The following is a 27,989-nucleotide window of genomic DNA, read 5'->3' as shown; positions in this document are numbered from 1 at the left end:
TCGGCGTCGGGGGCGGGGCGTCCCACGGTGCGGTCGCGCCTGCAGTGCGCAGAGGACACGGCGCGAGCATGTACCGGCTCCTCATCCAGAGCCTGGGCCGAGGCGTCCTGCGGGCCGCGGGGCGGCGGTGCCGGGGCTGCCCGGCGCGCCCGCTCCCGGGGCCGGCAGGAGGCCGGCTGCCTGAGGTGGAAGTGCCGCCCTCCCGCGTCGCGCCGCGCGGCCGGGGCCCGGGCCTGCTGCCGCTGCTGGCAGGTGAGAGGCGCGGGCCGGGCGGGGCCGGCCTGGCGGGGGTCGGGGCGCGGGCCGCGCGGTGACCTCAGGGCCCCCTCCCGCAGCCCTCTCTTGGTTCTCGAGGCCCGCGGCGGAGGAGCGGCCGGCAGCGGGCGGGGCCGCCGCCGGGGACGCGGCGGACGAGGCCGAGGCCGAGATCATCCAGCTGCTGAAGCGAGCCAAGGTGAGGCGGCCCGTGTGCGCGGGGCCCGGCGGCCTGTGGCTGCGCAGTCCTCTCCGGTTCCCCGAGGACTCAGTGGAGGCCCCGAGGGTAGACTCCCCGGTATTAGGTGGGTCGTGGGGGCGGGGGTTGGGAGCCATCTAGGCTGGTCAGACTCGAACGCCTGCAGTGGAACTGCTGCAGTCTCGAGGGGAGCTGGAGATGGCAGCACGGGCATCGCCCTTTTATCCAAAGAAAATTTGCGGAAATGTTTTGTAGTTGTTTCTGTCAGTGAACCAGTCAAGCTGAAAGGACTGGCATAGAAAATTTTACACACATGTAGCGCCCTGAAATTGCAGTTTAGTGTTGGTTATGTGCGGTTTGGTTCTCTTCTTTTTAAACTCTTCCTTTTCTCCACAATCTTTTCTGTTTTCTCTTCTCCCCAGGTTATCGCATCTCTTCCATTGTGCTAAGTACTGCCTGGATGCCAACCAGCAACGTCCAAATTTATATTCCCATACCGCAGTGTGCTACTGACATGCCGTCTTCACTTGCAGGCCCCTCCTACGTCTCAGGCTTGACCTGCCCAAAACTAAACTCTTGATCTTAAATGCCTCTGGAACACGTTCCTTCACCGTCTTCTCTTGACTTCCATCTACCCAATTTTTCAGCCTGGAAACCTCATAGTCATTCCTAAAACGTTTGATACTTTACCATCACCTCCTGATTCACTTACAGTCCAGCAGCAATTCTGTTACCACCAAATCCAAAATGTTTCTCAAATTTACCCCCTTTTCTCTGTCTCTGCTGCTGTCACACTAGCTACGTTGCTGCAGCCTGCTATCTAGTAGTCTTGCCTGCTCTGTTGCCCCCCTACAATCCATTCTCCATGTAGCAGCCAGATTGATATTTTTAAATGTAAGTCAGATCATATCACCTTCTTGCCCAGATATTTTGAATGACTTCCCACTGCATTTATGATAAAATCCAAACTCTTTGGCATGGCCTGCAAGGCTCTGTATGATCTACAGCACCCTACCTTGCTCACTTGTTTGGCAATAATACTCTGGCTCACATCCTCCCTTCACATCTCTTTCCTTTCATTTCTTGAATGGTTCTTGAAAAACCATTCTCTTCAACGTGTAGGGCCTTCACTCATTCCCTACTCTCTGTTTGGGTCGTTTCTCCCCATGCATTCTTATTCGGCTGACTCTGTCTCATCCTTCCTACCTCAGTTTAACTGTCACTTCCTTGGAAGGTTTCTCTGACTCCCATTTAGAGGAGGCCCCTTATTGTTCCTTTCCATTGCTTTTCTTCATAGCTCTTATCATTAGTAGTAATTAAGCTTATTTGTTCTACAAGATCATTTCCATCCTGCAGGAAGAGAGAAAGAGGGTGTAGGGCAAGCAGCTTTCTTATAAAGTATGATACAAAGATTGCTCACATTCCTGCTGCCTGCATCTGTTGGCCAAAATTTCGTCATATAGCCACACATAGCTGCAACAAAGGCTGACCTCCAGTGTCACTGTGATAGACGTAACGCCTGGTGCATAGTAGGAATTCAATAAATATTTAAATGAATGAATGAATAGCTTCCTTGTATATATTGGGATGTATTGCCTTATCCATTTCTGTCTCGTAGTACATGCGTCTGCTTTCTTTACATTTCATTTCCTTTTATTTTCTTTGTTTTTTTTTCAGTTGAGCATCATGAAAGATGAGCCAGAAGAGGCTGAGTTAATTTTGCATGACGCTCTTCGTCTTGCCTATGAGAGTGAAAACAAGAAGGCCATCACTTACACTTATGATTTGGTAACTCTCCTAACCAATCTGAGCCCGTGATGATGAAGGGTGGATACAAGAGAAGGGTTGTTAGCTCTCCTGATTTATATTCCTCACCTTCAGGATGTCCTAAAGCTCTTTGGTTTTTTATTTTTATTAGGTTTCTTTTGATTTCAATTTTTATTACCCTTGGGGTGTCACTTATGAGAAGTCTCAATCCCAGATCAAATTTGATGATATTTGTTTCTTCATTGATGAGTGGATTTAGATTTGGTTTGTCATCATCAGAGTATATGCAGTTATTTGCTCTTACGCCATTGCTGTACTTTGCTTCTAGCAGATTAGTGACATACTTTTCTCTGTGAACCTTTTTTTTTTAGGAAGATTAGCCCTGAGCTAACATCCGCTGCCAATCCTCCTCTTTTTGCTGAGGAAGATTGGCCTTGAGCTAGCAACCATGCCCGTCTTCCTCTACTTTATACGTGGGACGCCTGCCACAGCATGGCTTGATAAGTGGTGTGTGGGTCCGCACCCTGGATCCAAACTGGCAAACTCTGGGCCGCCAAAGTAGAGTGCACAAACTTAACCACTATGCCACTGGCCAGGCTCCTCTCTGAACCTTTTTCTTTTTTTTTTTTTTGAGGAAGATTAGCCCTGAGCTAACTGCTGCCAATCCTCCTCTTTTTTCTGAGGAAGACTGGCCCTGAGCTAACATCCATGCCCATCTTCCTTCACTTTATATGTGGGACACCTACCACAGCATGGCTTTACCATATGGTGCCATGTCCGCACCTGGGATCTGAACCGGGGAACCCCAGGCCACCGAAGCAGAACGTGTGAACTTAACTGCTGTGCCACTGGGCCAGGCCCTGAACTGTTTTTTTTTATTTAGAGGTTGAAAGCAGAAGGGAGTCTTTAGCTTAAAGGTTTTGAAATAAGTGGGAACACTGTGCTCTAAACTGAAAAACAATTTGTAATTTGCTTTCAGATGGCCAACTTAGCATATATACGGGGTCAGCTTGAAGATGTAAGTAAGTAAATTACTTTGTAATATCTTGAATTTATGAAAGACTACTCTCAAGGAAACTCTATTAATAAGGGTACAGGCTAAGCTGCAGTAACAAAGAGACTCCAACATAGGGTGATTCAAACAAGAAGGCGGTATATTTCTCTTTAATGCATTAATCTGGAGGGGGCTAAACACTGAAGATGGGTAGATATCTCTGCTCCTTGAAATGGTCCAGAAGCCCAGGTTCCTTCTAAGATATGTCCTCATCTGCATAGGTAAACTGGCTCACCTCCAGCTTGCAGGAAGGAAAAAAGAGAAGATGGAGAGCAAGAAGCTTTCGTATAAAATAAAATTTAAAAATTGTTCACGCTTTCTTCTGCTTGCATCTCTTGGCCAAAGCTTCATCATATGACCACACCAAACTTCAAAGGAGGCTGACCTATTAAAAATTGAGGAGATTCTCTAACTTAAAAGATGAAGAGAAGAGTGAATATTAGGGAATACTTTGCAGTCTCTGCCATATTGGGTTTGGATGAAAAGTTAATTTTTGAAGTTGGTTTCTACTCATCACAGGATAGTTTGCAAAGTGCCCAGAGGATGTGGGGTCCCGGTATTTTAGTCTTTTCCCATTACAAGGACACCTTGCTGTGTGTATGTGAGTGTGTGTATGTTGTGTTTTACAAGGAATGATGCATCAGACTAGTACTTAGAATCCAGAGTTATGTCTCTATTGGGATCCAAGTAAAAGAAAAATCTTTGCCCTATGCTTTTAGGCGGAAAAACTTTTTAAGGCAACAATGAGTTACCTGCTTGGAGGGGGCACGCAACAGGTAAGGACGTTGCATAGGATTGGGCCCTTGATGAAGCAGTTTTCACAATAGTCTTGCTTCCTGAAAACTCCACCTAGCTCCCAATGTGTACTTTGGCCAAAAAAGGTGGGTTTTCCCCCCAGGATCTGTATAAAAACTGTCAGTCTTTCATTCATGCAAAAGCATGGTAGCAGAGGAATTCAAAGTTGTCTAATTCCTCCAAAAGGATAAAGACTATGGTAAGGGATAAAGATTTTCAGGCCAAAGTCAGTCTAGACGTTGATCTGAAATATTCTGTGAGGGAGGGAATTTTACTTGTCATGAATTTCCTTCATTTTTCTTTTCCCCAACAGGAAGACAATGCAATAATTGAAATCTCTTTAAAGCTGGCCAGTATCTATGCTGCTCAGAACAGGTAAGTATAGTCAGAATCTAGGTGTGGCAGCAGCTGGTCGGTAGGGCTGTGGGCAGAAACCTTTGCCCCTGGGATGTCATATGATTTTCATTTACCTGTTAATCATCTGAGTCGCCAGAAAATTGGGTGTCACTCTCAAAGTGTTCGGTCTCTCATCTCTGAAATCTTAGTCCTTTCCAGTTTTGCCCTGCTGTTTCCATTAGCCTCCTGAGCGGGGCAGGTAGCCCTCACACCTCTGGTGCACTGTGGCAAAGCTAATCAAGTTTTCTATTCCTTCTTGAACTGGGAAAGGAAGTTATAGGCAGAACTTTAGTGTAGCTCTTCCTTGAAGAGGAGGGGGCAATGTAAAAGCTGCCAGGGATAATATACTTTGAAGAAACCATTTTGCTGATTAAGTATCAACAAAGCAGGAAGTTAGGTATAAAGTTGAACGATGAGAGAATTGCTGTGGGAGTGTAAGTGGTTAGTTCAGTGGGCTCTTTTTTTTAAGGCATGTAGAGATCAGGTAGCTAGGTTTTTAGGAAGGGGAAATATCTAGGAGTAAAGGAGAGACCTTTGGATAAGTAGGACAGGAAGTTGGTGCTAATTTAAAAGTGTTAGATGAGTCTAAATTTGTATAAAGAAGAAAACATCTTGTCAGCTACACAAGAAAAGCTTTAGAAAACAATTCGATTGTGTGCCCAATGTCAGGAGTACTGGTAAGTGAGGCCTCGTGCCTTTCATTCTCTCTAGGTGGAGTTCAAAGAAGAAATAGCTAGGATGTAAGCAGACAACTCCTCTAGAGTTATGTTTTTGGGTAAATTTAAGGGAAGACCTAAGACTAGCTTTTCTTTAGGTTTTTAGTTGCTGTAGAAGTTGGATACCAGAGGTTTGGAATGATATAAAGCCTAGTGCTATAGAAAGAGTGCTCGTTTAGGCCAAGGGCTCTGGCACTGGTCCCTATTCCCTAGTCACTAGCTCCTTTCATTCTCAGCAGGACCTGCTTAGTCTCCCTGCGTTTGTTTGGACACCAGAGGCTAGAACTTCTGAGGGCCTTTGACTTCAAGTCTTTTTTGTGTGTGAGAGGAAGATTTGCCCTGAGCTAACATCGGTTGCCAATCCTCCTCTCTTTTTTTGGCTTGAGGAAGATTAGCCCTGAGCTAACATCTGTGCCAGTCTTCCTCCACTCTGTATGTGGGACACCTCCACAGCATGGCTGAGTAGAGTAGGTCCGCACCCGGGATCCAAACCTGTGAACCCTGGCCGCTGAAGTGAAACACGTGAAACTTTGGCCACAAGGCTGGCCCCTGACTTCACGTCTTTTGAGGAGCTTTGAGGTTGGCTGTGTTGGGAGCATTGCAGCTGTGATCAGTCTCCCTTGGAGGAGTAACAAACAGGACTAGATGTTGATGTAGTATGAACTTCTAGAGTAAGAAGAGGCTCATAGCTAATAACACTGGAGAGAAAGACAAATTCATGGTCTTGTAGAGGTGAAAGCTTGTGTAATAGCCACTAATAATTAGCCTGTAAGTTACTCTATTCGCTCCTCAAAAGTGTTTTTTCATTTTGTTTTGTTAAGAGAAGCATGAGACCAGAAAATCTGTGGCCAGATCTTGAGGCTTAGAAAGGCTGATACTAGGTAGGAATGGAGTTGTTTATAGACATTTTTCTCTGACTGGGAGCATCTTGTGGGCAGCCTCCCCTTGCTCTGTGGCTGGATAGGATCCCTCCTGCCAAGGTTTTGGTCTGGGGAAGCTTGTGTTCTTCTGGGTCATTTCTTCTCCCCTGCCAAAGCACTAAGAGAAGGGGTAAGCTTTGTAGTGCTGCTTCTGGTAAGGAACTAGAGTCAAAATGGAAGAGCAAGAACCAGGGCTGAGCTTCTGGATGGAGAAGGTATTTCTGTCATGTTTCTGCGCATCTCTTTATAGAAACCAGCAGTTGACAACTTGTTCTATCCAGAGTCAGTCTGCCTGCTGCTTGGGTGTCCTCTACACTTGACTGAGTCCAGGGCTAGAGTAGGGCTAAATGCCTTCTAGTGCCATAGCTAGAAGTTCCATTTCTGTAAAAGAAACTTTTATCAAAGACCTGCAGCTTGGAAGAAGTATAAAGTTAGTAAACCTCTCCAGAAATTGTATGAGGTCAGTAGTTAGAATCCTAGTGCTGGGTGGCCTTAGCCTCTGTTCATACTAGTTTTACTTTGAGCAGGTGTAAGACTTTTCATAAACGGAGAAACTGACTCACTTGAAACTTAGTGGGAGATGATGAAAACTGCTGGTTATGTCAGTTACTAAAACTGTGGCAGGGGCTGGCCACATGGCCGAGTGATTAAGTTTGCATGCTCTGCTTTGGTGGCCCAGGGTTTCACTGGTTCAGATCCTAGGCGTGGACATGGCACCGCTCATCAAGCCATGCTGAGGCGGCATCCCACATGCCGCAACTAAAAGGACCCACAAGTAAAATATACAACTATGTACCAGGGGGGGCTTTGGGGAGAAAAAGGAAAAAATAAAAATCTTTAAAAACAAAACTATGGCAGCATTCCTAGCTTTTTATGTCTTAAGTTACATTAAATGGGTGACTAAAAAAAAAACCTATTGAGAAGTGGCAGATTGACACCCCTTAGAGACTTGAAACAAAATTCTCTTCCCATGTTACACTTCCTTTATTGATAATGCTCAAACCCAAGCTAGGAAAATGAGGGTAGAAGAGGAGTTTGTGAAATGGTGAACGGTCAATTACTAATCTTTGCTTTACAGACAGGAATTTGCTCTTGCTGGCTATGAATTCTGCATTTCAACTCTAGAGGAAAAAATTGAAAGAGAAAAGGAATTAGCAGAAGACATTTTGTCAGGTAGGGAAAGCTGACTGTTTTCTGGAGATTGCCTTTTTGCTGCAAAGGCTTCACTATTATGCTGTGATGAAGGGAAAGGTGTCTGAATTGAGGCGAGGGGGAGGAGGGGTAGAATTCCCCATTTTGTAAAATAATGTCTGTTTTTAAGGTCTCAGCAGAGGATTTGGATTAAGATATTTTGTTTAAATGACTTGACCACTGTTTTTTTTTAACCCCTTGGTGACATGTTTATAATTTACCTGTTGACTTTTATTATATATAACCTCTGGAAAATTGGGGAGCAGAAATTGGAGATCTTTCTCTCATTTCTTGGTTCAGCTGCCAGTCACAATGCTAATTAATTACCTTTTTGTCTCAGATACACACCAAGTTATGAAAGAGAAAGAGAAGCTTATGATTTTGCTGTTCATCCTCATTGTGGAGGGTCTTCCTAAAATCAAGAGCCTAAAGAATTATGCTGGGAACAGAATGAGGTGGGCAGGAAGCTCTCTAGCTCTCACCCATTCGAGTTTCTCAATATGATTTGAAGTATTGGGAATTTTCAGATTTGACATTAATTCAGTAACACTTATTTCACACTTACTCTATGCCAAGAGCTAGCAAGATGCTAGAGATACAGTGGTCAATTCTCTTGTCCCTAAAGCAGTAAATATGCCTTGAAAGAGTTGTCCGTACGCAGTTGTCTTCTAGTTCCCTCTTGAACATAAACCAGTTATTTTCCTGCATCACTCTACATCCATTGTCAAGGTCATCAGTTCTCAATCCTTATCTTACTTACTATACTTCTTAGCAGATCTGATCCAGGTGATCACTGTCTCCTACTGGAAACACTTTATTCACTTGGCTTCTGTGACACCTCACTGGTCACTTGCCTTTCCCTTTGCCACCTCTAAAGTTAGTGGACCTCAGGGTTGTCTCTGGCCATCCTCTTTTCTCTCTGCCCTCACACCCTAAGAGGTAACATTTAGTCCTATACCTTTAAATGTCAGTTATACATCTTCATGCCCAACTTGCATGTGAACTGCAGAGTCATAGGTAAGATTGTCTACCTGCCATCTTGACCTGACTGTCTAACAGTGCTCTCACACTGAACATGTCTGAAATGGTTTCTCTTGATTTCTGCCACTCACAAACTTGTTTCTCCTGCAGTCAGCCTCAGTTTAGTAAATGTCACTACCATTCATTCACCCTGTTGCTTTGGCCAAGAACCTAAGAATCATCTAAAATTTCTGTCTCATTCCCTTTATGTAATTCATCAGCAAGTTATATTGGCTCAACCATCAAAATATATCCATGTCTGGGCTGGCCCCATGGCTGAGTCTGTAAGTTTGTGTGCTCTGCTTTGGTGGCCTGGGGTTCGCCGATTTGCATCCCGGATGTGGACCTGCGCGCCACTCATCAAGCCATGCTGTGGTGGCATCCCACATAGAAGAACTAGAAGGACTCACACCTAGGATATACAACTATGTACTGGGGCTTTGGGTAGAAAAAAAAATTGAGGAAGATTGGCAACAGATGTTAGCTGTCACCAAAAAAAAGCATACCTTTAAGAAAAAAAAAAAGAGTTACTCAATTCTTTGAACTGCTTTCAATTAAAAAAACCCCTATATATCCGTGTCAGACCACATCTCATCCTCTTGCCCTACCACTTTGGTCCAGGCCATCATTGTTTCTTGCCTGGACACCTGTAATAATCTCCTCACAGGTTTTCCTGCTTCCCTTCATTCCCTCACACAATCTGTTATCCATACAGTAGGCAGAGTGATCCTTTAAGAACTGAGTGCCTTTGCATCCCCTTTAGAATAAATTCAGAATCCTTGTACAGCCCTGTAAGGCCCTACATGATCTGACCCCCACGTAGCTCTTCTGCATCACCTACTACTGCTCTTCCACTTGCTCATTCCACTTTTACTACACTGCTCTTTTTCTCACTATTCTTGTACATTCCAAGCTCGTGGCTGTCTCAAGGCCTTTTTACTCGCTGTTCCCTCCACCTAGCCTGTTCTCCCCTATCTTTACCTAGCTAGCTGTCTTCATTCAGTTCTCTGCTCAGGAGACCTACCCTGCCTAAAACAATTGTGTCTTCCCACCTTAGTGTCTCTCTACCCCTTTATCCTTCTTTGCTTTTCTTCATCACACTTGAAAGTAGGTTTGTGTGTGTGTGTTGTGTGCTTGTGTTTGTATGCCACTAAAAATATATTTTTGTTTAAATGTTTTTAGTATTTATCTTCCCTATCAAAGAGGGATAGACTTCATCTGTTTTGTTCACTGCTAAGCCCTCGATACCTAGAGCAGCGCCTGGCACGTAATAGAGTCTTATAATTGTTGAGTGAAAGAACAAAAGACCCAACAAACACCAAGTAAATAAAGTTTCAGTGCAGTGTGAAAACGCGTGGAGGAAGTTCACAGAAGATGTAAAAACAAGTCTAACTATCAAATAAGTCACTTTTGAACTGTCCACACCCTTGCTATCTTTCATTTATAGCATTGACTTTGGACAGTTTCTTGAGAGTATAAAGCTGTCTTTTCTGATTCCAAAAGTAGTACCAGCGCATTGAAGAAAATTTAGAAAAGCATTAAGAAGAAAATAAAGATCATCCTTAATCATGCTACCGGGAAAGAGCTGTTTATGCTTTGGTGTATGTCTTTCCAGACTTGTTTCCCCCTGTGCTGTTTACATTTTATGAAACAAATTAGGGATCATACTGTATAGACTACTTTGTAACCTGATTTCTTTTTTTTTAGTACTATATTGTGAAAACACTTCTTTTTTTTCCTGGCAAAGATTTTCTTGTTGGAGAGAGCAAAGTATTTCTATTATAAACATTACTTTTACATTTTACTAGTTATACAATAAAGAAAATTTGCTACATTATTCTTAATCTTATTTTTTCTGAAGAAATACATTCCCACTCAGCTTTGAACAAAGCAAATCCATTATCAAATTTATCTACTTTTTATTGACATGACTAACTATCCCAAGAGTATATTGCTTGGCATCATGTGAAAACTTGGTCTAGGGTACTCATTTTGTTCCTCATATTGTAGATATATATGTAGTTACTGAGGAAATGCCCATGAAAGATAAAGTGAAATAGCAGATTTCAAAACAGTAAGGAGGAGCCTAATTTTCTAAAATATGTAAATTAAACACAGACATAGAACAAGGGCTGAATGATACCAAAATAGAGATAGTGGTTATCTCTGGTTGGTAGATTTAGGTTTTTTTGGGTTTTTTTTCTTTATAAAGATTTTATTTTTCCTTTTTCTCCCCAAAGCCCCCTGGTACATAGTTGTATATTTTAGTTGTGGGTCCTTCTAGTTGTGGCATATGGGATGCCGGCTCAGAATGGCCTGGTGAGCAGTGCCATGTCCGCGCCCAGGATCCAAACCGGTGAAACCCTGGGCCACTGAAGGGGAGTGTGCAAACTCAGCCACTCAGCCACGGGGCAGGCCCCAGAGATTTAGGTTTTATTTGTGTCTTTCTGAATATTCTATAATTTTTTGCAAGAAATTTTTATTTTTCTTTTGAAAATTATTTTCTGATATTACCTAATAGTATAAAAAGTCAAGGACTATTGTAAGACTTGCTTTAAAAAAGCAAGTCCTTGCCATACCTCTTCCTAGAGTTATTTTCAACTCTTAATCAATTTCTTCTATTTTCTTTGTGTTTCTAAATAACATATAAAGTTGTTGTTTCTTGATTTATTATTTTTAGAATCTATTGACTTACAGAAAAGTGAAGATTTAGCACACTTTTTGGTTGTGCCTACATTATCATGTATAAATAGTATTAGCTGCTGAGGCAAGTAACATGATTACATAATTACATTTTCTTTTGTGTACAACCTTTTGTTTTCTCTGAAGTCAGTAATTAACTAGAGTTTTTTGTTGCTTGTTTTTTGTGTATATGACAAATTGTTCTCATAACCATTGTACTTGCTTGCTTTAATTCCTAAGCTTTTCTGGGGTTCTAGGGTACCAGTTGGCTTGGTTATCACTGGCATAGACCACTTTTTTCTCTGCTTTTCATGTCCCACAATTTTTTGATCTCTGTTGTCTCCCTTGATTCTTCTCTACTTTTCTTTTCCTTGTAGCTTTATATCTTTTCCATTCTTTAACCTTGATTTTAATGGTGTTTTGGGAGGGAGTGGAGATAAATGCATATGTTCAATCCAAAATGGTGTATCTGCATAATAGTCCAATCTTCTGTTGTTGGACATAAAGTGGTGTCCAGATCTGCTTCTTTGGGATAGATTCTGAGCATTGAAATTCCAGCTCAAAAGTAGTACATTTTAAGGTTGTTGAGGAATATTGCAAAATTGCCCTTAAAAGTACTGTATTAATTTACATTTTCTGGTTCTGCTAATTTATTTGCTTTGTGACTTCGGTTGATTAGTAATCTCTGTGTGCTTTTGATCCTCGAATGGGATTAAGAGTAATACTGTTAGGAGGATTGAATGAGTTAATATATGTAAAGCACTTAGAACAATGCCTAATACGTAGTACGTACTCAAAAAGTGTTAGTGTTTATTAGTTTTTGTTACTGTGATAAGGCAGTGTGCCACTTCTCCCCAAAACTCACTAATTTTTATAACTTTGTCAGGTTGATGATTTGGCATTGATGCATTAACTAGCATTTCTTTGATAAGCAGTGAGACTGATAATCTGTTGGTGCTTTTTTGTAAGAATATTAGCTCTATCCTGTTGGCTTTTTTCTTTTCCCTTGTATTTGGAGAGTTCAGAGGAGTTGGTTTTTTTTTAATTAAAAAGAAATGTGAAACTAACATTTGTGTAGTTTAAAGAATGAAGAGAACAGGCAGTGACCCAACATTACAGTACCTTTGAAGCCCTTGTGTGCCTGGCCCCAGTCCCATTCCTGCCCCAGAGACACTACGCTCCTGAATTTTTATCGTTCATTTGCTTTTCTTTAGTTTTACCTCTCTATCTCTTACAAAGATATTGTTTAGTTTTTGCACGTTTCTTTTTAAAATTTATATAAGTGAATCACAAAGTATGATTTGCATGAGTCTTTAATCTTTTTGGAATTAGATTTGAATTCAGTTATCTTTATGTTTATTAATTTATTTTGCGTATGTGTGCTTTTTCTTCCCAAATCCCCCTAGTATATAGGTGTATATTTTAGTTGTGGGTCCTTCTAGTTGTGGCATGTGGGATACTGCCTCAGCGTGGCCTGACCAGTGGTGCCATATCCACGCCCAGGATCCGAACCAATGAAACGCTGGGCCCCCGAAGTGGAGCCCACAAACTTAACCACTCGGCCATGGGGCTGGCCCCTATTTTTACTAATTTTTAATAAATATTAATTGAGTAGGTATTCAATGCCATGTATTGTTCTAGGATTTGAATAGAGCAAGTGAGGCAAAAGTCCCTGCTCTTCTGGAGCTTAATGCTCAGAAAGATATTTTTTCAACTTTGAAATCAGATAAATATTTATGAAGTTGGTAGTTACTTTTTTTTTTAAGATTTTATTTTTTTCCTTTTTCTCCCCAAAGCCCCCCAGTACATAGTTGTATATTATTAGTTGTGGGTCCTTCTAGTTGTGGCGTGTGGGACGCCGCCTCAGCGTGGCTCAATGAGCAGTGCCATATCCGTGCCCAGGATTCGAACTGACGAAACACTGGGCCGCCTGCAGCGGAGCGCGCGAACTCAACCACTCGGCCACGGGGCCAGCCCAGTAGTTACTTTCTTAGAGATAGTATTCTGTCATCATTATGTAATTATTATGGTTAGTATATGCTTGGATTTCTTTTGGAGTTTTCCATTCTAATGTATTCATCTGATGGCTTGTATGACTATACATTATTTGAATTATATGTTATTATATATTTGATTTATATGGTAATACATATCTCACGTGCTTCTTTTGCAAAATTTCTTCCCGTTTTAGTTTTCATTTTTCACATGAATTTTAGATATTTTTCGTGTGAATTTTAGATCATTTTGTCAAGTCCCCAAAGTGCTTTGAGACTGAATATTAGGTTTGCATTATATTTATAAATTAGTTTTGGGAGATTGCCATCTGAGTAAGTTAGCATTTTACTGCAAATAGCAGAAAATTTCAACTAGATTAACTGTAAGGACACTTAGTATCTTGTGTAACTGGCAGTTTGGTGAAGGGGGGCAGGCTGTTGAGTTAGATGATAAAAGGCTCGTTGAAATCCTGAAGTAAGGTTCTTTCCATTCCTCCTCACTATCATTCTCAGTGTGTTGGCTTTGTCTTCATGCTCCCCTAGTGGTTGAAAAGTGACTAAACCAGGTCCCAGGAATTTCGTCCAGAAATGGCAGTGTCCAGAGGAAAAGGAGACTTCTTTGATGTTTCTCTTAGAATCAAGGTAATCTTTCCTAGACGCCTTCAAGTGGATTTATCCTTACTTCTCATTGGCTGGAATTGGGTTACATGGCATTTCTAACCCAGTCCTTAGCAAGAGAAATGGGATTACCATGATTAGCTAAAACCGATCAGGATCCACTCCTAACAGAGGATGAGACAGAGAGCTTGAAACATGTGGGAAAAGAGTGGATACTGGGGCAGATAGCAGCTCTGCTGGCAAGAGAAGTCACTCACTATCTTTGCAATATTGAGTCTTCCCATTATTGAGGCTCCCAAGATTGAGGAGCATGAAATGGCTCTTGCTTACAGATTTTTTTCACATAGATGTGACAGCTGTTTTGTTAAATTTGATTCTAAGTGGACACTTTACTAAACTATTTGTTTATCAGTTGATATTCACACTATTTCCAGATATATAATTATATTTATATATAATTATATTATGATTATAAATATATATTATGCTTGGGAAATAATGTTTCCTGTCAGATAATTACACTTCTGTATATTATTAAATTTAGTTCATTGGCTTTAACCTCAGAATAACATTAAATAATAGAGGTGATGGACAGCTTTGTCTTATACTTAATTTAGTGCCAAACTATATGAATAGATTTATTACATATCTAGAGCAAACCAGGCTTGCTAATAACTGGTTCAGTATATTGCTGGATAGTATTTAATGCTGATATTTTACTTAGAACTTTTGCCTTTCTTTTATTTTCTTTTTTCTTCTGCTTTTCTCCCCAAATCCCCCCAGTACATAGTTGTATATTTTTTAGTTGTGGCATGTGGGACACTGCCTCAGTGTGGGCTATTGAACTCTGTCATGCCCCTGCCAGGATCCAAACCAGCAAAACCCTGGGCTGCCGAAGCGGAGTGCTGAACTTAACCACTTGGCCACGGGGCTGGTCCCCTGCGTTTATTTTCTCATGTGAGATCCATAGTTTATTTCTTATGCTCGTCATTGCAGGATTGTATTAATATGATAAAATGAATTGGGATTCTTTCTGTATTTTCTGTTCTGAATAGGTATGGGATGTTACATGGGAATCTACTCCTTGATCTGTTTCTTGAAAGTTGTAGAATCTATGAAACCACGGGGGCCAGATCTCCTTTAGAGTTGATTGTCTGGCAACTTTTTTCCTTCTTCCTTGATTACTCATATATTTAAGTTATTTCCATTTTCTTGATTTGATTTCAGTACCTAGGACAGTGCCAAGAACACAGCGTTAATAGATATCTGTTGAATAAGTGAATGCATGGGTGAAAGAATTTTGGAGTTCCTAAAAGAAACTTTCTTATGAAATCATATTTTTAAAGCACAATTTGCAGTATTTTCTTATGTATCTGAGATGATAGTCCTTTCTCAGTTCTTAATTTTATGGATTTATTTCCTCTTTAAGAGATTTTTGTCCATTGATTCTTTCCTCCTTTCCATGAGCTGAAAGTTTCGTTCATTTTCATGTATATATGTTTTTATTTTTTTGGTGAGCAAGATTGGCCCTGAGCTAACATCTGTTGCCGGTCTTCTTCCTTTCTTCTTTTATCTCCCCAAAGCACTAGTGCATAGTTGTATATCCTAGTTGTAAGTCCTTCTAGTTCTTCTATGTGGGATGCCGCCACAGCATAAGTTGATGATCAGTGTGTAGGTCTGTGCCCAGGATCCGAACTGGTGAACCCTGGACCACTGAAGCGGAGCACGCAAACTTTACCACTACGCCACCGGGCTGGGTCCAGTTTCCATATTTTAAATAATCAAAACATTTCTGCAAGTTGAAGTGTTTTTGATGGCACATTTGGTTTCATGAATACATGAAGTGCCTGAGTTCGAATTCTGGCTCTTCCACTTATTAGCAGTGTGACTATAGATAAGTTACTTAACTTCTCTGTCCTCGGTTTACTCATCAATAAAATAAGAATAATAGTAGAACCTCCCTTATAGAGTTGTTATGAGAAGTAAATGCTCTAGGACTGTGACTAGTACTCATTAAGTACTATGTAAGAGTTTGCTGGAATGTGATAAATTTATTAACCTAATTTGTTAAATGTTTTAGCTCCTCTGTGTTATGTTTACCACTCTCAATTTATAAAGAACCTTCCTGACTATTTCATTCATAGTTTCTTCTTTGTTTTTGTCAATTTTGTTGATCTTTTCAAAGAGCCAACTTTTGGGGTTATTTTCTCTGTTGTTTTTCTATTTTATTTATTTCCACTCTAATTTTTATTATCTCTCTCCTGCTTGCTTTGTGTTTAGTTTGCACTTTTTCTAGTTTCTTAGGTGGAAGATTAGATTATTGATTTAAGATCTTCCTTTTCTAATACAGGCATTTCCAACCAAAAATTTCCTTCTACTGCTTTAGCTGCATCCTATAAATTCTGGTATGTTGTGTTTTCTTTTCATTTGTCTTAAAGTATTTTCTAATTCTTGTAATTTCTTCTTTGACCCTTTGGATATTTCAGAGTGTGTTGATTAATTTTCATATATTTGTAAATTTCCCAAATTTCTTTCTGTTGTTGACATGCTTTGTATGATTTCAGTGCTTTTGAATTTATTGAGACTTGTTTTATGGCCTGGTGTATGATTTATCCTGGAGAACGTTGCATGTGCATTTGAGAAGAAGATGTGTTCATTCCTTTATTGTCGGGTGGAGTATGCTATAGATGTCTGTTAGCTTTAGTTGGTTTATAGTGTTCAAGTCTTCTGTATCCTTGTTGATTTTGTCCAGTTGTTCTAGACAAAATTTTTTTTTCCTCTATATTTCTATGCTATTTAAACAGTCCTAGATATATATCTTCATTGTAAGTTATCCCTTCTTGGAAAAATTAGTCTTTTTTTGTCCTGCTTAAGGTATTTGTTAGAAATTTTAGTTTTCCATTGTTTAGTGTATGTTATTCTTAAACTTTTTCTGAGTCACTTTGTTTTCACTGTGTCTTTTGTAGAAGGCTATGTTTGGATTTTTTTTAAACCTAATCTGAGTATCATTGTCTTATGATAGAGAATCTTAAAACCTATTTAAAATTAGTATCAAAAGTGATATTTGGTTTAATTTTTGCATTTTAAAAAATGCTTTCCATTTTTGTTACTTCTGGTCTCAGGTCCTTCTTATAGGGACTCTTTCCTCACTAAACCTCCATTTATATTTTGCAAGGAAGGCTATGGTTTTCTGTTTTATTAGGGGTAACCTAAAAACTTCTTCATGACATATTTGACTCAAAGAAAAAAAAATTTCTGTTTTCAGTTTCTTCTGTAAGATGAGATGAGTACAATTTAACATTCTTCTACCTTTCCCTCTCCCCACTTGTTTTTTCTCTGTGATCTGGTGGGATTTCTTGCAGAGCATTCTGAAGCCAATTTATATGGCTTCTTTTGCAGATAGCCTGTTTCCCCCTGCCTGGTTCCTTTGTAGGACTCAGAAGTTATTATTAGCGTAAGCTTAGGGGATTAGTCTCTCTATGACTTTTACCTATTCTGTGAACCTTCATGTTTAAGATCCAGTTCTCGAGATTCTATATTACATCTTTGATTATTGCTACAGTTCTTCTTGCTGTGGTGTTTTATTCAGAAATGTCATTTACCTGTATGTTGCCCTCTCTTCCCTCCATCCTTAGATTTATCCTCTTCTCCCTTGGTTTTCTTGCTTATATTTTGGAAATTTCTCCAGTGTGTATTCCACAATACTGAATTATCATTTGGAAAAGTCAGTTCTGTGCTTTTCTTCTGATGTAGTTTTTTAAAAAGATTTCAAGCAAAAATAAACTGTAGAGACTTTAACAAATATCTTCCCCTTAGCTTATCAAATCTAAGTATTTTGCCGTATGTGCTTCAGGATTCTTTTTCGTAAGTTTAAACCCCCATGTACTCCTGCTTGGTGTAACTACTATCCTGAATTTGGTTTTGGTCTTTATCATTCTTATGCCTGTTTATTGCACTTATATATATCAATAAACAATATAGCACAACCAGAGGCACTCACAACTAGAACATACAACTGTGTACTTGGGGGCTTGGGGGGAAAGAAGAAGAAGAAGGAGGAAAAAAAGGAGGATTGACAACAGATGTTAGCTCAGGTGCCAATCTTTAAAAAAAATAAAAAAATATATAAAATGAGGTTAATATGTTTTTAAACTTTGTATGAATGGTATCATATTATACAATTATTTCTGCAATTTGTTTTTTTCGCTCAACATTATATTGTTAAGATTCCATGTTGATACTTAAAGCATCAGTTTTCCTAGAACAGAGGCCCTGTTTGCTTGCCAAACCGCATGTCTCCTATGTTAGATCTGTCCAGAAGGGGTGACTACTTCTTAATCCACTGGGGTAGGGGAATGAGGAGTGAGGTGGAGCCTTTTTTCCATCCTCACAAGGAGTGATCCAGGCTAGAGGTGGCCATGATGGGTTCATTCACTGCAACTGGGGACTGTGGTATAGTATTTCATTGTGTGAATATACAACAATTCTCCTCTTGATGGTTATGGAGGTTCTACATGTTTTGCTTTGGAAAATAATACCTCTTTGAACATTCTTGGATCTGTCTCTGTGCACACATGTAACACATTCCCTGGGGTATGTACCTAGGAGTGGAATTGCTGGGGTGCATATACTAGATATTACGAAAGTGCTCATCAGTGTGGCTTTACCACCGTAGATTTTCACTAACAAAGTGAAAAGTATATGTTTGTTATTGTTATTGTTGGACTTAAAATTTTTTGATGATCTGGTGGGTATGAAATGGAATTTCTTTGTGGCTTCAATGTATTTTTCTGATTTTTAGTGAGATATACAACATCTTTTCGTGTATTCATTGGCCATTCAGATTTCCTGCTCTGAAAATTTTGTTTATATCATTTGCTTAATTTTTCTAAGCGTTTTCTTTTTCTTAATGATTTGTAAGAATTCTTTATGTATTTGAGCATCTTATATTTTGTAGGTTACATATCTCTTGGTAGCCCTGTCTCTTCACTTTAGGGCATTTGACATGCAGAGATTAAAATTTAAATGTAATAGACTCTTTTGGTATTTTCCCATATAGTTTGTGCTTTTTGTGTCTTGTTTAATAAAATCCTTCACTCTTCTAAGGTTAGAAAGATAGTCTCTTCTAAATATTTGGCTTTTTTCCATTTAGTCCTTAATTCACCTACAATTTGTTTTTCAATATGGTGTGAGGTAGAGATGTAAGTTTTTCCCCCTTCATGGACAGGCTTTAGCTCAGGATTGTTTATTAGTCTATCTTTTTCTCACTGACTGTAGTGACATCTGTATATTGAATTTTATAGGTTCATGGAGTGCCAGTGTTGTTTAATTCTAGACTCAAAATTAATTTTTAGTTTCCTTATATCTTTTCCATGTTCAGTTCAGTACTTTTATGTTTTTAATTCTGTTTGTTCATTCATTCAACCAGTCTGTCAAGATATACTTAGTAAATGCCTGTTACGTGCCAGACACATTACTAGGCACTGAGATACAGCTATAAATAAAACAGTCACCGCCTCATGGAGCTAAATTTCTAGTGGAGGAAAACATAATAAACACTATCTAGTAAATCGATAATATATCCAAAGATGATTAAGTGCTATGTAAATACATATATGAGGGAATATGTATATAGGGACTATATTGGGGCAGTATGCCGTTTTATAGAGGGGTCAGGAAAGGCCTAATTAATAAGAAACCTGAAGAATGGGGGGAATAAGCCAAGTGGCAGTCTTCTAGGGGAAGGAAATCACAGGCAAAGGAGGAACAAGTGCAGAGCTTTGAGGTGGAGCATCCTTGATATGTAAGTAATTATCTTAAACTTAGTGTACTTTGTGATTATTCAATTATCTAAAATTCTTGACGGTGAGGCCTCCTTTTTTGTTGTCTGCTGATTCTCATTTATGATGAATTTTCATGCTTACTAATTTTGGATTATAAATTCATCTTCAGCAGGGCTTTATAGCTGTAAAATGAGACACCAGAATGGTTTTGTTTCTTCCAGGCACTCAGGTCCACACCTAAATGGATGGTATAAATTTACACATCAAACTGCGTGTGGCACAGGCCTATGGTTACAAATTTCCATGGTAGTCATTTTTCCCATCTAGATCCCAGGCTTAGCCATTCAAACGTCCTGGGGGTCTCTGTGGTGGGGAGAGGGGGTTGGGGCCGGAGCACATGTAGCCTATGATGACCATCTTGGTTTTATGCAAGGGGCTTCAGATGTAGTTCTTTGTTTTGGACAAGTTGAAGAACTCAATTCTGGATTACAGAGACACTCAGGCCCCCCACAAAACCAACAAAAAACTGGGCTTTTGCTTTATCAACTCATAGGCTTTCCACTTTGGGTTTTAGCTTACTCTTAATTTCTGGCCCTTGGGATTTCCCTCTCTTGGGAGCTCAGCTATGCATGTGAAAGGATACTTGTTATGATTTTTCTAACATTCGAAGCAAAAGGATTTTCAGATTATCAGTCATGTTACTAGAAACAAAAGCCTTAGTTCAGATTCTACTTCCCTCCTTCTTATACCGTGGACTTTCCTAGATTTCTGTTGGTGGTGGTAGGGGAGCTGGATGCCTGTGCTCAAGTTTTCCTAATTTAGAGATGCTCTTTTTCTTATTAATGGAGCATCCCTATTCCTGCTTTTATAGTACCTTATCAAATTCCTTTTAGTCTGCATTTATGCAAGCCTAATTTGATAGACTGATACGTTAAGTACACTGAGCCGTTCCTGTATTCTTAGAATAAATGCTGCTTGGGCATCTTCTTAGTGCATTGGAGAATTCCATTTGCTAATATTTTAAGTAAAAATTTCTGTAATGAAGCTCATTCATTTCATGGGCTGATTTTAGGTAGCTCATCTTTTGCTCTGATTAGGCATAATTTGTGAAACAGAACTATTTATAATTAAAGTTTGAAGAAATATGCTCCTCCCCCGCCCATTCAAATAATCCTTTGGGGGGGAGCTCTGTATAAACAATCCCAATTTATTTCTCAGCTGTTATTAGGCTGTCTGGTTTGTTCTTGTCTAATTTCTAGCAGTTTTTATATTACTGTTTCAAGAAACCATGTTTTAAATGTTATTACCTAGAAAAGGAACTCTTTTTTGGTACTTTATTAAAGCTGTGAAGTTTTCTCTTAACTTGACAGCATGACAGTTTTATTATGGAGTCTTTTTATTTTTCCTTTGGTCCTATTTTTAGAGAAGTATATTTTTTTAAAAGTATTTCTGTTTTTCATGTTATTATAGCCAGAATGTGCTATGAATTTAAAACATGTTTTCTTCTTAACAATAAAAAAAAATTACAGCTGAAATTTTACCTCCTTAGTTATTCTTTCTATAAAGCTTTATTGTCTTTTCTTCTATTTTAGTCAATTTCCATTACTGACACGAGCGGTAATTTTCCACTAGAATTACTTGTTACTTTATTCTTGTCTATTTGAGTTATAGTACTGAACATGTTTTCTAAATGAAAAATGTAAAAACAGCATATTTAAAAAATAAAAATATTTAAAGAGAATTAATACAAATCCGAGAAATAGGATTCAGCAGTCATTTGTGAAGCATAGAGTTTCCAAAATTGGAATAACTATACATTATGTTTTGTGGTATTTTTGGTGTATGGTAAGCACTTTTCTTTGTCTTTAAATGTTCTTAAAGAACATGAATTTTAGCATCTGTATGGTATTCTAAATCTTCTCACAGTTACAAATTGCTTATCTTCTTGGACTTTTTGTTTGTACTGGAAGATAGCACAGAGATTTGTCTCATTCTTCTCATTTTAACTAAACCTTTCTCCATTATATTATCTCACAATACCGTTAATATTAAACTGCTGCTTGTTTTTTTGTGTGTGTGTGAGGAAGACTGGCCCTGAACCAACATCTGTGCCAATCTTTGTCTATTTTGTATGTGGGACGCCACCACAGTGTGGCTTGATGAGTGGTGTTTAGGTCCATGCCTGGGATCTGGACCCATAAACCCTGAGCCACCAAAGTGGAGCATGTGAACTAAACCACTGTGCCACCGGGCAGGCCCCACTGCTGCTTGATTTTATGTTATTGCTTAGCTTTTTAAAAAGAGTGCTCCTAGATTTATTTTTTTGTTTTAGTATTTCCTTTTAATAGAGAAATATGGTATATTTGCATGTGGTATTTAGTTGGTGCCATCTTATGTTCTGCTTTTTATATTGGTTATATTCATAAATATAATTTTCATTTATATTTTTTGAAAATAAATTTGTAAGGTGATCTGTTTAAAACTACTCCTAATTCGATTTTAGGAAGATGATTATCGTTTACCTTCTATATATAACTAAGCCAAAGTAAATAACTTTGGATTTCTTTTTGAAGCAAAGTTTCATTGTTTTGTCTTACCCTCTGATATTATTCCGACAGTCATTTTCATCCACCACAGCCACACTGTTTCATTTAAACCCTCTCTTCAGTAATCGGTCCTGCTGTTATTTGGTAGCATAGTCTTCTTTAAATTCTGTGTGCCATTTATAAGTTTTCTGAAACTTTGAAGATGTGGAAGGAGAACTGTTTGATAGGAATGGTAGCTTTGCTGGTAAATAAATCCAACTGAACGTCTTGAGTTGGGTGTCTGATAGTTTTGTTACTACATAAGATTATCTGAAGTAACCTCTTTTTTAAGTCGTTTATGTAAACATTGACTGTCAGCTGAGCTGTTTGCAGAATTTCCTTGTAATCTAGCTCATTCATTATCATATTTGTATCGTCTCTCTAAGACTTTACTTTTTTTTTTTTTAAAAGATTTTATTTTTTCCTTTTTCTCCCCAAAGCCCCCCAGTACATAGTTGTATATTTCTCGTTGTGGGTTCTTCTAGTTGTGGTATGTGGGACGCTGCCTCAGCGTGGTCTGACGAGCAGTGCCATGTCCGCGCCCAGGATTCGAACCAACGAAACACTGGGACGCCTGCAGCAGAGCACGGGAACTTAACCACTCGGCCACGGGGCCAGCCCCTCCAAGACTTTACTTTTGCAAGTTGCTATCAGTTACTGTTCTGTAGATCTGTGTTCTCTTAATTCTTTTTATGTGGCATTAGGTGTTTTAATTTTATCCTTTTTGAGACATTGTGTAGTCAATTTTTTAACATGTGCAAGAGGTGCTATATCACTGAACCTTTATTATGATTATTCAGAAAGTGGATTAACTGTTCTTTAAATGATTCTGAGTGTTCTCTGGTTTCTTATAGCATTGTTTTTTTTTTGCACCTTAAAACTTTTTCATTGGTCCTAGACTTTCTTTGTTGTTGTTAACTCGTCCTTCTTTGAGTTTATCTTCAGCTGTTTCTGCTAAATATTATTAGTTTCAAATTGGATGTTACAGTATTATGGTTTATAAGAAATATCCAGATATACATTTCTCATATATATTTGGTCTTCCTCCAGTTCCTAGCTTACAGTTCCGCAAACCCTTAGAATTTCCTAAGTGTTGAGAGTGACAAAGGTGTCTTTTGTTATGTTAATGACATGACTTTTGGAAAGCAGCTAAGGATGGGGGCTGGTTGCCAGTGGAGGCAACCATGTGATCAGAAAGTTGGAACTTTCAGCCACACCCCCTGACCTCTGGGGAGGAGAGAGGGGCTGGAGGTTGAATCAACTACCAAAGGCAATGATTTAATCAATCACTCCTATGTAATGAAGCCCCCATAAAACCCCAAAAGGACAGGGTTCAGAAAGCTTCTGGGTTGGTGAACACATGGAGGGACAGTGGTGCCCTCAGAGAGCACATGCAAGCTCCGTGCCCCTTCCCACATACCTTGCCCTCTGCATCTCTTCCGTTTGGCTGTTCCTGAGTTATATCCTTTTATAATAAACTGGTAATACAATAAGTAACTTGTTTCTCTGAGTCCTGTGAGCCGCTGTAGCAAATTAATCGAACGCAAGGAGGGGATCTTGGGAACCTCTGATTTATACCCAGTCTGAAGTAACCTTGACTTGTGACTGGCATCTGAAGTCCCAGGAGGAGGGTCGTGGGAACCTCCAATCTGTAGCCAGTCAGTCAGAAGCATGGGTAACAACCTGAGCTTGAGACTGATGTATGGCGGGAGGTGGTTGCAGTCTTGTAGGACTGAACCCTTAACCTGCGGAATCTGACAGGTAGATAGTGTCAGAATTTAGTCGAATTCTTGGACCCAGCTCGTGTCTAAGCATTGCCTGCTGGTGTGGGGAAGCCTCCATACACACGTTGGAATTGGGTCCAGGAACCAATTAGATGTTAATCCACCTAAATTGTCACCTTTGTGTAACAAAGTGTAAGGTTAGGAGCACTTCTTAAGTAACACGAACCATTCAGTGGGACCTGTACTATTAAAGTATTTGTGCATCTTGGTAACAAGAAAAATGATGAGGGTAGGTTGGCCAGTTCTCTGCCTCATTTTCGATATTGTACTTGTTGTTATTCCCAGCAATCCTCTTATTTCCTTCTTAGTGGACGAGAAAGCCAATACTCGCCTCCTCCTTGGCATGTGCTTAGACGCCTATGCTCACTACCTTCTGTTCTCCAAGCAGCCGTCACAGGCACAAAGGATGTATGAAAAAGCTTTGCAGATTTCTGAAGAAATATTAGGAGAAAGACACCCACAGGTAAGGGAGGAAAACAGAGAGAAGGACTGTAAAACAAAGGTTTCTTATGCGTGTGAAATGCCGTCCTCATTGGGAACAGATAATTAGCAGATGGTCCTAGGAGTATCACCTCATGCCCTAGTCTATTCATTTTCTTACCCCCACTCCCCCTCCCACGACTACTTGTTTCAAAATGGATTTGAGACTGCTGATCATTTCCTGGGTCTGCCCAGAATGTTTTGCACGAGTATTGGTTTACACAGCAGAGCAACCTTCCTAAAAGGCATGTCTAACCAGGCACTCATGCTTCCAGGCCTTGAGTACACAACGCAGTATTTCAGAATACTGAGTCTTATGAGGATCAGGTTAATACATGAAGATCCTTGCCTCCCTTGCCCCACAGGTAAAATGCCAGGGGAAGGTTGGGAAAAGGAGAAGGGACTGCATTAAAAAAATTAAAAACCACTAACACAGAATTTAAGCACACTATGCAAACCTTTCTATTAGAACAGTAAACACATTGAATTGAATTGAAATCATCTCTTTGTGTCTATGAATTTAAGTTGTTAGAGGTAAGAAGTGGATTACTGTGTCTGTGAGTGCTTGGTACCCAAACATAAGACACAAAAATTGTAACTGGGGGCCAGCCTGGTGATGTAGTGGTTAAGTTTGCATGCTCCACTTCAGGGGCCTGGGGTTTGCAGGTTCAGATCCTCGGCTTGGAACTACACACCACTTATCCAGCCATGCTGTGGTGGCATCCCATATACAAAATAGAGGAAGATTGGCACAGATGTTAGCTCAGGGATAACCTTTCTCAAGCAAAAATAAGAAGATTGGCAACAGATATTAGCTCAGGGCTAAACTTCCTCACCAAAATAAGTAAATAAATAAAATGTCCAGAAAAATTGTTGTAACTAAACATGTCCCAGGGCTGGGGTAGATGGGCAGAACAAGTTATTGGGCTATGAATTATCTTCAAGAAAGGGATTTAGGACTTATTATTGAGTCCCCTTACTGAAATACAATTGAGGAATAGGAAGACAAATGTGGAATTGAAATCCCCAAGTACTAGAACTGGGGCTTAAAGCATGGCTTCAGTGGAGGAGGAGGTAAGGCCTGCCTCTCTTCGTACCAAAATTTTAAAAACTATTAATGTGAATCTTGCTAAAATCAATGATATATTTCTTCTTGATGAGTCTCAGGGTCACCAACAGGAATGACATTATAATACAATCAGGCTCTGGAGCCTGGCTTCTCAAGATTGCTGAACCTTAAATGGGATATTGTAGCTGCTTTTGGCTATTTTTCATTTGGTGCTTCTAATTTGATAATTAGATTAATAAGTAATATTCATCCTGTTCTCTACTTTGTAATTTGTATCAGTTTCCAGAGGGTCAAACTAATGCTGTCCACTGTACAATGTGAATGATAAATGCACATAATTTGTTAAAGGCTGATATCCCTTACTTTTTGTGGAATGCTAGGAAAGATGAAATCTGAAGTATATTTATTCAGTTTGTCAAACTGCAAATTAACGTTAAATCCTTGTAGGTGTTTTTAAAGAAAAAGCTGTCTGTTTTTTCTTTTGTATAGACCATTGTGCTGATGAGTGACCTGGCTACCACCCTGGATGCACAGGGCCGCTTTGATGAGGCCTGTGTTTATGTTCAGAGGGCCTCAGATCTGGCGAGACAGATAGAGCATCCTGAGCTACACATGCTGCTCAGTAATCTGGCTGCAGTTCTGATGCACAGAGGTAGGGAGCCATGAAGCTCGACTGACTTGCTTTAGCGGGGGCAAGGGGCAGTGGGGAAGCTCCAGAATTCAAAGGCTGGCTGAATAATACAAAAACAAATGCACGTTTGGTTGAAGTACCATTGTGCCCAATTCATATAACTTCTATAGTCCTGCGTTAGTCTGTTGAACCACATCAAGGTAGAGAAAACTTTGCAATGATAGTACCTTATTTCTGTAGTGCTTTACTCATTTCTAAATGTTTTCACACGTACCACTTAATTTGTTCCTCACAGTGTAGTCGTGAAGCTGGTAAGACAGGGAATTATCAGTTTGATAGACATACTATGCCATGCCGTTTAGGGCCTCACCTACAATTTTCAGAAACCTGGAATGACAGGTCTTTCTTAAACATACCACCATCAGTGAAGTCCTTGGCTGATAGAGTAAGGGCTGTGGGGCTATAGTGGAAAAGGCACAGTTAGTCCCTTTCACAGCACTCACTGGGTCAGAGCTCTACACCTGGGTCAGCTTACAGCCTCTCTCAGCCAGCCTGTCAAATGGGGAGGAAATGAGGCAGCACCAGCCTGTCCCTTAATAAGCACACAATAGACCTGTACCAATACTAGTGCTTTCTCTTTAGAATCTCTTTCAGAATCACTTTGAAAACATACATTTTCGTCTTATTCTCCCTTCTCTCCGGGTTGTTTTAGAACGATATGCACAAGCAAAAGAGATCTACCAGGAAGCCCTGAAGCGAGCAGAGCTGAAAAGAGATGAGGTTTCTGTACAGCACATCAGGGAAGAGTTGGCTGAGCTGTCAAGAAAAAGTAGTCATTTGGCTTAATTTTATCAAGCTCTACATCCCTTTTTGTTGTAGAGAATTTGCAGTAACAGCTATTCCAGTCTCAGTAGCACCCAAATCAATGGCCTAAATACTTTGTCCTTGATATTCAAGTTTCCTCAACTTAGCCTTGTGAAGGACAAGTTGTATATAAACACTGCCACTTTTGTTTTTGTGTTTTTAAAGCTTTCATTCCCAACTGATACATGACTTCTAAAGATGGATGTCAAGTGATGGTTTCAGTTGTAACATTTGTGCTGGCCGTGCTGGTCTAAATGTAACTACAGATTAGGATGGGCCAGTTTTCCTCTGGGTGGGCGGTGATAATTCAGCCAGGCATCTCTCCCATAAGATTTTGGTCCATTGATTTGCTGCCCTCTCTTCTCTTATTTTATCAATATCTGGCAGACCAGAGCTACCTGTCTCATGGCAAAGGGGGATTATGGTGAGTTATTTTTCTTATAATCTATTTCATGAAGCCCAGTGTGGGACTGAATGCATAAAGGAGGAAAAGTAATTATCTTGGTTTGCCACCAGCATCCAGCATAAAGTTTTAAAGTGGGAATTAGGCATTTGAAAAGTATAGCACCCATTTGATTATAAATAAAAGTGAACTGTATGTTTTATATTATCTGATTCTATACAACTGTGAAAAAAGGGGAGGAAAGGAATAATATATCCCCTTGTCAGTGCTGTCTGAGCACTCTGATTCCTTTGCAACCCAGGGCATTCTAATATGCACTGCTGGTACAGTAGAATCATCACTAACCTGGATCCTAGTCCTGGCTTTTTGAGTGTGTATCCTCATTTGTAGAGTAGGGAACAAATGAGATTCTCTCTCAGCCGTGGGAGAACATATTTGGTCAGGTGACCTTAAATGAGTAGGCTGCTGTGTTGAAAGAGCTTTATCACACTGCTTCACAGTATATAAAGTATAGAAATACAAGATACACATGGATGTTTTCACCTTAGGAGTCTTGCAGAGAGCTGTTTGCCTAGGGGAAAGGCAATTTTTCTAGGTACCACGAAGGAACACTGTTATTGTTGGCATGCCTGTGGGGGTGGGGATATGAGCAGGAATGATAAACTGATACTTTTGGTTCCTGTGTACTTACTGGAAGAATCCTTTCATAATAAACTAGAGACTCTACAACAATATTGTATGTATTCCGTAATCTTTGAGTGTCTTATAAAAAATAATTTGCTA

General features: G+C 39.7%; 1 protein-coding gene across 3 annotated transcripts; it reads left to right on the top strand.

Moving 5' to 3' along the window:
* The first annotated feature begins 3 nt into the window (after window positions 1-3).
* On the top strand, window positions 4-27,938 carry TTC19 (tetratricopeptide repeat domain 19). Of its 3 annotated transcripts, XM_070563520.1 has the most exons (10): window positions 35-252; window positions 336-454; window positions 2,132-2,242; window positions 3,201-3,239; window positions 3,995-4,051; window positions 4,384-4,445; window positions 7,181-7,275; window positions 24,068-24,222; window positions 25,798-25,960; window positions 26,652-27,938. In XM_070563520.1, exons 1-10 carry the CDS (start codon window positions 69-71, stop codon window positions 26,783-26,785), a joined length of 1,119 nt encoding a protein of 372 aa, XP_070419621.1. In that variant the 5' UTR covers window positions 35-68; the 3' UTR covers window positions 26,786-27,938. The 3 variants fall into 3 exon arrangements, with proteins under 3 accessions (XP_070419622.1, XP_070419621.1, XP_070419623.1); XM_070563521.1 differs by lacking the exon at window positions 7,181-7,275 and having other exon boundaries at window positions 4-252; window positions 24,045-24,222; XM_070563522.1 differs by lacking the exon at window positions 336-454 and having other exon boundaries at window positions 233-252.
* The last annotated feature ends 51 nt before the right edge of the window (window positions 27,939-27,989 follow it).

Source organism: Equus przewalskii, chromosome 10, assembly GCF_037783145.1.
Source record: "Equus przewalskii isolate Varuska chromosome 10, EquPr2, whole genome shotgun sequence".
Lineage (NCBI taxonomy): Eukaryota > Metazoa > Chordata > Mammalia > Perissodactyla > Equidae > Equus > Equus przewalskii.
Note: the sequence above shows the minus strand (reverse complement) of the source record. Positions and strands in the feature narration are given on the sequence as shown.